This window comes from Nicotiana attenuata, unplaced genomic scaffold, assembly GCF_001879085.1.
Source record: "Nicotiana attenuata strain UT unplaced genomic scaffold, NIATTr2, whole genome shotgun sequence".
In the NCBI taxonomy this organism is placed as follows: Eukaryota; Viridiplantae; Streptophyta; class Magnoliopsida; order Solanales; family Solanaceae; genus Nicotiana; species Nicotiana attenuata.
Window position 1 is genome coordinate 76,456 of NW_017673759.1, and position 11,444 is coordinate 87,899.

Consider the following 11,444-nt stretch of genomic DNA (forward strand, 5'->3'; position numbering starts at 1 on the left):
TATAAATAGGCATTCATTTGCCTTGATTCACAAGTTTGGAGCCTCTAAAAATTCCCTCTCATTGTCCACAAGTTTCAGATCTGAAATTTGAAATCCAAACTCCAAATCTTCAAAAATCCAAAAAAAAAAAAGAAACAGAAATGCAGTAAAAATCAAAAAACACTGTTACATTGCATTTTATAGGTTAATTTCGAGTTTAGGCAATGATCTTCATCTCTTCCAATTGCTGAAGCTTTCCTGAAGTATATTGGTTCTATTCCGAATGAGTTTGAGTCCAGTTAAGCTAGTTTGAGTCGAATTTTTGTCTGCTGAAAGTGTCAGAGGGGTTCTGTGTTCATTTTCAAGTTTATTTGGGTTATTTGCTGAGTGTGTGAATCTCTGGGTTCAATTTCATGCTGGTTTGGGTTTATTCAAGTTTATTTGGTTGAGTGTTGATGCTGTCCTCCTCTAAATTCAATTCTGGACTGGTTTGATATCGTTTGCCGAGCTGTGAACTCAATTCTAAAACTGCTGTTTGACATCTGCTGCTGCTGATCTCACTTTTTGCCTTCTTATTTGCAATTACTAGGTACAAGCTCTAAACATGGTGATGTGTATTTTATTTGAGAAGTTGAAATGAAAATCCTATTGCTCTTGGCTTGATGTTTATGTTATCCGCGTCTATTCAATGTAGCTGGGTTTAATTTCATTAGTTAAATTTGTAATAACTTTGGACTGTATTGGACTGTTTAGATTTCTTTAATTTGACTTGATAGGACCATCAACTGCAATTGTGTAGTGTAGTTTTGTAGCATAATTTGACTTCAATTGGCATCTGACTCACGTAGGTTTACATACAGTGCTGGGATTAAGCTTTAACAGTAGCGTTTTGTTTTAGTATATAAATTTAGATCCAAGCACGAAATACAGGTTTAAATCAGCCTAGGGATTGAACGTTCAACAGTTTTGTTTTGACTCTTGTATAATCCAATTCTGATTTCGTATTCAGTTGAATCATGAGTAGTCAATTATTTGTCGCAGTAAAGTTATTCTGAATCATTTAGTTGTTGTAGGCATCAACTTGTTAAGGCTAGACTGTCTCAGCTTCTGAAAATAGTCTCTTGTTCCATAGTTCACAAGTTAAAAGTGGATATCGAAGTATATGAACACATATAATTGTTTTGGGTTCAATTGTCTTGATATTAGGCCTAACAAGCTATAGGACCTTCATTGATCATATTCTCCGGTTGGGCCTGCTTTTCTTCTGCACAAGGCCCATGTTTGGGCAGCGTTTATTTACTGAACGTTTAAGGCCTGTTTTAAGGCCTGTTTTCTCTTAAGGGCCTGTTTTAAGGCCCACAAAACTGAACGTTTCTTTGGGGCTATTTTGTTTAAGTTCAACACCTAATTGAATATCTTATCTTTCTGAAATTCTTAGCAATAATACTTGGACGTGCTAATTAATTGGGGCCTTTTCTTATTAGTAGAGACAATACTTAATAGAAAAAGCATATTTCTTTTAGGTCGACTTTAAAATAAATGAGGTGCGCCGCGCCAAATAAAATCACAAATAGCGTGGCCCTCTTAACTGTTTTCTATAAAAATATCTAGACCTCGAGATGGGCCGTTTAGCGAAGTTCACGGCCTTCTCCAAAGATAATAACGCGATAGTCTCTTTAGGCACGCAATTTAAATAATTTTTCCTTCCTAAATACGGGTGCACATTTATGTGACCCAAATCCAACTCCCAACGAAGTCGAAACGTGTCAAAAATCGCGGGTGCATTTATGTGACGCGGTTCGAGACGTGTTTTCACGACGTTGCAATTCTCTTAAAATAATAATAATAAAAGCTGTTCAAAGTTAAAAAGCACATAAGCTAAAACATGTTTTGAAATCAGATAAATAAGCCGAATATGACAGTTGAGCGACCGTGCTAGAACCACGGAACCCGGGAATGCCTAACACCTTCTCCCGGGTTAACAGAATTCCTTACTCGGATTTCTGGTTCGCGGACTGTTAACAGAGTCATAATTTCCTCGGTTCGGGATTCAACCGGTGACTTGGGACACCATTAATATCCCAAGTGGCGACTCTAATTCTTAATAATAAATCCCGTTCCGACTGTCCTTTAATTGGAAAAACTCCTTCACACCCTCACAGGTGTAGAAAAAAGGAGGTGTGACAAAGGGTTAACTACATCTCAAGCTCAAACCATTCTCGGACCAATCACTCAAGTTATACAAACGAAGTACTCCGTAAAAAAAGATAATATGAAATCCGACACAAGTCAAAGATGAGATAAAAAGTTCCCCTTATATTTCCAAATGATGATTACAGAAGATAATTACACAAAGGACACTTGCGCAAAAACAAAATGAAGAAACCTAAAACTACTTCGGGGTCACATCTTCAGGGGACGCATCTTCGAGAGCTTCATCCTCGGGGACTTCGTCTTCGTCTCCTCCACTCTCGGAACCACTGGCTGAATCATCCTCATCAGAAAGCAGAGAGCAGCCTCCTCTTCCAAGGTCTTCGGCTTCTCGATATCGGCTGAAAGATCGAAGCCACGAGCGTGCACCTCCTCAAGGGTTTCCCTCCGGGACTTTCGCCTAGCATGGTCGAGTGCACATGATAACTTAACTTCGGCTGCAGGGAGATCTCCTTGGCCCGAGCATTAGCTGCTTCGGCATCGGCTCGATACGAGGACATAATTTCCTCAACATCAAATTTGGTCTTAGCCAGCTCAGCGGCAAAATTAACTTTGAGCTCCTCGATTTCGCGGCCTCGAGCCAAGCGCTCCTCCTTCACACTTTGGAACTGACGTTCAAGCGAAGCCAGCTGCTCCCGAAGGGTTTCTCTCTCAGAAGCAAGATCGTCCATGCTTTGCCTCCAACCCAGGGTTTCGACCTCCTTCATCTTGAGCTCCTCCAGGAGCTACTCCACCAGTTCGCCTTTTCGTTGAAACTAGAAAATAAAGTTGTTAGAAGATCGAACAAATTATCCCATGACAAAACTTGGGAGGGAGTATTACCTCCTCGATAAGCGCAGTTCGTTGCTGACAAGCCTTTGCCAATTCGGCTTGAAGACCGCTGATCTCCTCCTCCTTCTTGGCATAGAGGGTTTTAAGATTATCCATCTCTTCCGAGACCTTTTTAAGCTCAGTCTCACATCGAGTAAGATCAGCTCGAGACTTGGAAAATGCCCTTTTGTAGAGCACCACAGCCTTCATAAAAAAGGGGAAAGGTTAGAGCAACAAAAGCAAAGCACAGGCGTAACTCTAAAGGACAGAAAACTCACTTGTTTGAAGAGTCGGCGAGCCTCATCAAAAATGAAAGAAGCATCCGGGTCGGGGCCATCTTCAATCCCTGCGAGACGTTCTCGGAAGATGTCATGCCCTTCAAGGCTCGCCCCCACTTCAGAAGATTTCATATTCTGAGCATATCGAATTTGCCCCTCGGAGAACTCGGGACCAGGCGGTGAGTCATCCACATTGATTACCCCAAGTGGTCCGCTCAGGGCATTCTCTTTTATTTGAAGGTAGTCGGGATCGGGCCTCTCAGCCTCGCCCCACAAATGGCCTCCTTGGCAAGGTGCCTTTTTACTGCCAGATGGCTCGAGGACTTTGTTTGAACTCCCCTCGGAGATCTCTTCGACTCTGGAATGAACCACATCAACTATCACCGGATCGACGGACTTCGAAGCACCGATGCCTCCTCTTTCACGGGCTACCATAAGGTAGTCATCATCATCTTCTTCTTCTTCTTCCTGAAAACTCGAAGGCGTTGGGCCGTTTCCGGAGATAAGGACACCGTATCGACCTTGTACTTTCGAGCTGTGCTTTTCTTGGGCTTCGAGGAGTTTGCAGATGGCTCCCTTTTTCTTTTCTTTTCTTTTCTTTAGAAGGTTTCGGGGTCTCTTCTTCACCACCCGGGGTCGGCCGCATAGCAACGGCGTCTCCAAGACCTGCACAAAATCGAAGTAAGTATTCCAAGAAAATACAAGTAAGCAAACGGAAGAACTCACCATGATTTTTGGCCTCCCATATGCCTTTTGCTAAATCTCGCTAGCAACGCTCCAAATAAGAGGAAGTGGAAGCCAGTTTTCGGACCCAGCCTTCGAGGTCCGGGACCCCACCAGGAAACCAAGCAGTAGCTACACCATCAGAAAAGGGTTAAATCGAGCGGAAAGATAAAATCGAGAAAAGGAAAAAGGAAGCGGGGTATAAACCTATTATGTACTTACGTTTCATGTTCCACTCCTCGGGGAACGGCATCCATTCAGCAGGAATTAGGTCGGAGGTCTTGACTCGGACAAACCGCCTCATCCACCCTCGGTCTTTATCCTCATCAATACTAGAAAAAAGAGATTTCAAGGATCGGCGTTGCAGTTTTATCAAGCCACCGCGATAAAGTCGAGGACTATACAGTCTGATCAGATGGTTGAGGTTGAAAGGCATTCCCTCGACCTGACTCGAAAAGAACCTAATCAAATGAACGATTCGCGAACGAAGGATAGATCTGGCCAAGCGTCACTCGGTACCGTTGGAAAAAGTCAAAAATAACCGGATCTATGGGACCCTGAGTTGGGATTACATGGCCCAGCATGAATGGGTAGGTATACACGCTTAAGTACCCCGCTTTGTATGTAGTGATATCCTCCTCGGGGGGAGGGATCACTACTTTTTTGTTCTCCCACTTGCAGTCATCCTTAACTTGTGCAAGCTCATCCTTGGTTATCAAACTGACGTATCGAGATATGGGCTCGCATCGGCCTGATGTCGACACGAGTTTCTCGATCTTGAAATCGGATGTTATTTCGCATGGCAGAGGAATGCACTCCTCAATACGAGGGGGCACTCTCGGTTTACTCTTGGTCGATCGAGAAGATGAAGAAGCCTTTTCTTTCTGGGGAACCGATTTAGAGGTCTTAGCCATTATAATGAGGAAATTCAAAATGTTGACAATGAAGTAAGGACTGATAGAATAGAAGGGAGAATTCAGAGAAATTGAAAGAGCTAATGAGACTTTGAGAACAATATGAGAATAAAGTTCGCAAGATTGTGAAGTTTATCTATTTATAGAGGTCATTCAAGCCTACTAAGGAAGCCAAAAAGTCGACCGTCAGTCGCCCCCAATAAATGACTTTGGAAACCGCACAAAAGCAACCTTTTCAGTCACTTCAACCGCTGACGTCACAAGATTGGCATCAGAATTGAGGCGTCGAAGATCAATTCATTTTTTATCAATCTATTTCGAGTTCGAGCAAAGTGCTTAATTACTAAGCCCAAGGGCTACCCGAGTTTGAGAAATTTCTCACTCGGGGACTACAAAAAAGCCTAAGGGCTAACTTCATTTCAAGATTCGAGCAAGTACTCGCTTGACTACTAAGCCCAAGCGCTACCCAAGTTCGAAGGAATTTCTCACTCGATGATCGTCTACAGAGCCTAAGGGATAACTTTATTTCAAATTCGAGACCTTGCTCTCACTTAACTCGGACTCAGGAATCCTGATGTTCCGAGTTCGCATCGAATCGGTTTAAGCTCAGCTCGAAGATTAACAAGAGCCTTAAGGGATATTACACTGGTTGATTAAAAACCTAAAGGTATATTATGTCCTAAGTCCGGTGTTTGGGCTAGTCCTTAAAATTATACAATCAAATTTTTCACAAGTAAAGACAGAACGGAATTGAACACGAGCCAAAAAGAAGATAAAGGTATTCTTTTATATTTCCGAGAGATGGTTATAAAATATAACTACAACACCCACGAAGGGTACTTACACAAAAACAAAGAAGCAAAAAACAAAAGCCAAAAACCTAATCTACTTTTGAGGCCACGTCCTCGAGAGCATCATCTTCTAGAGCCTCCTTCCCGGGGACCCCGTTTTGACCGTTGGGAATATCTTTGTGCCCGAAGAGATTTGAGGCAGAAAGTCTTCGATAAATGTAACTATATTTTTAGTAGCGGGGATTGAACGTTCTGTTGAAATTTTGGGCCGTAATCCTTTAAAAAATAGCAGCAAAAGAAAAAGACCAGAAGGGAAGACCGGAAGATGTAGCTTCGCCTTCTATCACAAGAAAAATCAGAAGGGTTGCAAGATGCACGAGCAACGATCCAAGAATGTTTATCCTTGGGACATTGCTCCGGGGTAGGATGCAAAGGTTAGTAGAAGATAGTGCCACCTCATTCCATGGAGAGCAAAAGGAATGAAGTGCTACACCAGGTTGAAGTTAAGAGAGATAAGCAGTAGTGTAAAGTTCGCATATTTTCTGATGCGAGAAGGATTCGGCGCCCTCCTCACGTTGTTTCGATTCAAAGCTTCGAAAAAGGGAACCTTGGCATAACTGGTAAAGTTGCTGCCATATGACCATGTTCGGACCATGGAAATAGACGAGTAAAGAAGGAAGCAAAGAAGGGAAAAGATCAAAAGTAGATAAAGATGAAAAAAGCACAGTTCTTTGTTCAACAGGATAGCCTCCTATTTATAGAAAGGCGGGGACGGATCGGCGGCGCAAGTGGCCGACCAACACTGACACGCATTTGATGTTTTTGGGAAGAACGCCGACGTGACATTTCCGGTCATTTCAAGCACCTACGTGAAGTCGAGGTGCAAATCGTTTCTTATCATCTTATTCTAAGAAACGCGGGGACTATCTGTATACGGTCAAAGTCATATGCCCCCGGTGTAGAAGCTCGAGGTTCCGCCCTAGGCCAGAGTCTGAGAGAGGTCAAGTTCGAAAGTGGACCAGGCTCGAACTCGAAGACAGAGCGTAATGCCCGGAGGCAGGAGTTCGAAGAATACCGAGGCCAAGTGCGCTCGACCTCGAAATAGTACCGTTATGGATTTGTACCAGAGCGAGCTAGATTCCTGCCACGTCCCTGAGATCATGGCGCAAATTCCGGAATAAGATCGTACAATTCCGTACTAGGCGGTTAGACAGCTGTAACAAGAATATTCCCTACTGTAAATAGAAATATTTCTTATTCAGGGGTCCTCTATTATAAAAGGGAACCCCAATCATTTGTAAGACCATCTTTTTACTGATCAAAGAATATACTCTCTACCTTTTCGCCTACTGTTCATCAGCATTGTCCTTTAACTCTATTGTTCTTATTTTGCTTTTATACTTGTTCTTATTATACCAAGCCTACCTCGAGGTCCTTGTGCTCGAGGTCATTGCTGTTGAATAACATCGGGTTCGATTCACCTTTCTCTTTCGTTTTTACTTCATATTTCTTGATTATTAATTGGTATTGAATTAAAAACACGTATCTTTAAAATCACAAATCAAATTTAATTGTTACTCGTATTTTTCGAGGCAAACATCTTTCATTCTCAATGATGTCCTGATGGTAAATCAAACTCTTTTGGCATAAGAGCTGTTTTGAAAATCAACAGACATGATACCACAATACCGTATGGGAAGATCCAATTCCCATGCGCTGGTCGGATAATGCGAATACCTCCTCGTTTGCGTCCTACCTTTTTCACTTTTACCTCTCCGTTCTCTACGTATATATGCCTTTAAAGTGCTGACTAATAAAAGACTAAATCATGACCAGATTCAAATACCATTTAGTATCTAAATTGTTGTTCAAAGTCCGAAGGGCAAATTACAAAGATTTAAAAATAAAACATGAATTGTGATATAATCAAACACTAATATATATTAACGAGTGACAATAATTTGAGGCGAGTAGACCATAGATTTTATGTGAAGGTCGACAAAGGCCAGAAAATGAGAAAAGCGTATTAATTTTAGTGGCAATACTAGCAACCTAAGTCATAGCCTCCTATGAAAGGCGTGGAAGTTTATAATAGTACTACTATTATGCTAGCTAGCTAGTATTACCATATTTTTGCAAAAATAGCAGAGCAAATTAATTGATGCATTATTGCCCTTACTCCACCATCCATAACTAACACACTACTAAAAAGAGCAGCCCGGTGCACTAAACTCCAGCTATGCGCAAGATCCGGGGAAGGGCCGGACCACCAAAGCTATAGTACGCAGTCTTACCCTGCATTTCTGCAAGAGGTTGTTTCCACGGCTTGAAGCCGTGACCTCCTGGTCACATGACAACATCTTTACCAGCTAAGCCAAGGCTCCCCTTCAACTAATACACTACTAGTAATAAGAAATTAGAAATGGGAATAAACAGTAAAGTGGTCGGGGAATTTTCATATATTAGCAAACTTTATGGGATTCTCAATATCATTTTCTACTTCCACGCCCATTATTAACGTATCAAAAGCTCCTCCTTTTTAACCTACTTTTCTTCACTCCTCTTTCTCTTCTGTAAGCTTCTCTAGTTGAAGGTTAAATACTGAGAGAAGCAAAACAGGAAACGAACAAGAAACTAAAGATGAAGGATTGGGCAGCTCCGATCATAGCGACAGCATTATTTGCATTTCTATGTCCAGGACTAATATTTCAAATGCCAGGGAAGAATAGGCCTGTTGATTTCATGAATATGAAGACTACCTTCGTTTCTATGTTGCTTCACACTGTCTTCTTTGGTTTGTTTCTTATTCTCTTCCTCGTTATTCTCAATATACATCTCTATGCTTAGCTACCAAGAAATTACAGATATTACTACCTGCTTTTTCCTTTGGATTCAATTCTCATGTTGTTTGTCCAATGGTTCCCATTCTGTTTCAATATTTCCGTTTCTTTTTCTATCTCAAGTCTCAACCAGCTATAATTCAGTCAAAGAGATGATGGATTGACTCAATTATTGGTGCCTTTAGAATTATTGAATTCAATAGTTTAATAATAAGAATCCTCCCGCTTTAAAGGGATAGAAGTTGAGTTTATGACCAATATTGTTCCTTATCTTTGAGGGTACGTCTATTTTGGTCCCTCAAATATAACTCTGAGCATATTTAGTCTCTTAAAGTGGAGCACATTTAGTCTCACTGACATAATATGTTCAAAACTAACGGTGTTACCCAACCCTGATTCATGAAGCAAATCTTCTGCTATGAAGCAAAATATTTCCTCTCCTTTTATTGTATAACGCAAATTATCACTTTAATTCCTTATTTTTAGATAATGTCTTCTTAAGTTTTGACCTTGAAAATATCCCCTTCTGTGCCCTTTTTCAATGAGAAAATAACACTGTATAGCCGTTGTAAAAATAATAGCCGAAAAAATATATAAATTTGTATACTTAAGGGAAAAATATATATCAAATTTTAACTTTTCGTTTAGGAAAGATCAACCGAAATTTTTAAGTGTAATATATATATATATATGTATATATATATATATATATATATATATATATATATATGTATGTATATATATATATATGTATGTATGTATGTATATATATATATATGTATGTATGTATGTATAGTTAAAATTTGAAAAAAATGGAGCTGTCAGGATCACTTCTAGGCATATTATTGAAGCAAACAAATAACCAGGTTGTATTATCACTTTTAGCTCGTGCCAGAAACTATTTACATCTGGTAGCCGAAAAAGTATATAAAATTTGTATAATTTTTGTATTTCATACAAAATGTGTGTGTGAATATATATATATATACATTTTTCGGCTATTATTTTTATAGCGACTATACAGTGTCATTTCTCATTGAAACTGGCACATAAGGGGATAATTTTAAGGTCAAAATTTTAGAAGACATTATCTAAAAATGAGGAATTAAAGTAATAATTTGCGTTATCCAATAAAAGGAGAGGAAATGTTTGCTTCAGAGTAGAAGATTTGCTTCATGAATCAAGTTGGGTAACACCGTTAGTTTTTGAACACATTGTGTCAGTGAAACTAAAGGTGCTCCACTTTAGCATACTTAAGGGACTAAATATGCTCAAAATTATATTTGAGGGACAAAAATAGACCTACCCTCAAAGATAAGGGATAATATTAGCCAAAAACTCTGCCAAAGTTAGTCCTTTGATAAATTGCAAATTAGCAATCACTCTATTTTAGGTGAAAAAACAAACAACCGCAAATAATTGATTTAACACAGCAAAATTTGCAAGTAAATGATTCTGATTTTGAGATGCATATGCAATTCAACAAACAGAAATTGCCACTATGGCCCCACACAACAATCAACATCCCATGGTGTCTTCCACTTGTTAGTAATTTATAGGTAACTAGTAGTGCGAGAAAAGATTACTAGCATTATTAATAACAGGATAGCAAAAGAAGAAAAAAGAGCATTTTATTAATAATCAGAGCTTTCCCAACCGATGATACATCACGTCAAATCATAAGAGATTGAATTGATATTTGAATGTTAAAAAAGAGAAACAAAAGCAAAAAAAAAAAAAAAAAAAAAAAAAAAGACAACCAAACATGACACAACCTAAAAAAGGTAAAAAAGGAAAATGGCCGTCCATGATCTCTAGGATTCTAGTAAAGAGTTAAGAACCCGTGTACAAATGGATCCCAATGGCTAATAAGAAGATGCAAATGAGAGCGAAGTACACAATTGAGTGAACCAGTATGGACACTCCACTAGTCTGAAAGTTGCTAAACTCAACAACTCGATTGCGACCTGGTACCTGAATCAGCAAACCTGGCGTTAACAGTACGAAGAGCACCACCGCCACAAACACCGGACCCCAATCGGACATCTTCCTCTCTTCACTCACCAAACGCTGTATGTTCTCTCCCCTTTTGGATTCGCTTAAGCACAACCACTAGTAAACACTGAACCTCTTATCAAAAAGTTATAGTGAGGATACTTTATTAGGCTATCGACCCCTCAAGTCCCAAGAGACTAGATGATCTCAAAGTTTTTCGAAGCCTTGTCAGAGTAGTATACTTTACATGTACACTGGTCTATCGTCTTCCCATACAGGGCAAGGTGTATACACTACTACAGGGTTCCCCTTATAACAATGGAATTTACACAAGAGAAGAGAGCCGGAGTAGAATGGAGTAAGCTAGGGGAAAACAGAACATTACCCAATGAAGGTATTCGGAGTCGCACTTTATCCTTTGCTTATATCACAACCTTGTGTCTATTAGTGGGGTTGCTGCTTTTGATGTTCAGAAGCACAAAGTAGGTTGCTTACGAGATCAACATTCTGATTCTCTCGACCGACCCCCAAACTCCCACAAGATACATTCTAAATAAATGCTTTGATCTTATTTTCCTCAAGACAATGTTGTCCTACCTTATTTCTTTACGAGAAATTAGTCGCGACAGATGACGAAAAGAACGTTCACGTCTTCCCTAAAACAAAAACTACGAATACGTTATACTAGACTGCCTGGCACTTTGACAGCATAAACTGCGGACTACATAGCATTGCGCCTGAGTCGACAAATTCAACAATTATGCTCCTTTAACAAAATCGTATAAATTGAGCTGGATGAAATTTTGCAACACGAATGGCTTGTGCAAAACAAACATATCCATTTCACCCGTTCTACTGGTGTTTGAGAAGATAACGTTTCCACTCTTTACCCCAATTGGTATA

At 40.0% G+C, this 11,444-nt stretch overlaps 2 protein-coding genes across 2 annotated transcripts; one reads left to right on the top strand and one right to left on the bottom strand.

Annotated features, from left to right (window-relative positions):
• Positions 1–8,169: 8,169 nt before the first annotated feature.
• Positions 8,170–8,715, top strand: LOC109217197. The gene has a single exon (XM_019381421.1). It carries the CDS (start codon positions 8,347–8,349, stop codon positions 8,551–8,553), a length of 207 nt encoding a protein of 68 aa, XP_019236966.1. The 5' UTR covers positions 8,170–8,346; the 3' UTR covers positions 8,554–8,715.
• Positions 8,716–10,160: 1,445 nt separating this feature from the next.
• LOC109217200 lies at positions 10,161–11,170 on the bottom strand. Its single transcript, XM_019381424.1, has one exon. It carries the CDS (start codon positions 10,590–10,592, stop codon positions 10,380–10,382), a length of 213 nt encoding a protein of 70 aa, XP_019236969.1. The 5' UTR covers positions 10,593–11,170; the 3' UTR covers positions 10,161–10,379.
• Positions 11,171–11,444: the final 274 nt, after the last annotated feature.

Excerpts from the sequence above, each read along its gene's own strand:
- LOC109217197 (XM_019381421.1), top strand. The coding sequence starts at position 8,347 with ATGAAGGATTGGGCAGCTCCGATCATAGCGACAGCATTATTTGCATTT.
- LOC109217200 (XM_019381424.1), bottom strand. The coding sequence starts at position 10,592 with ATGTCCGATTGGGGTCCGGTGTTTGTGGCGGTGGTGCTCTTCGTACTG.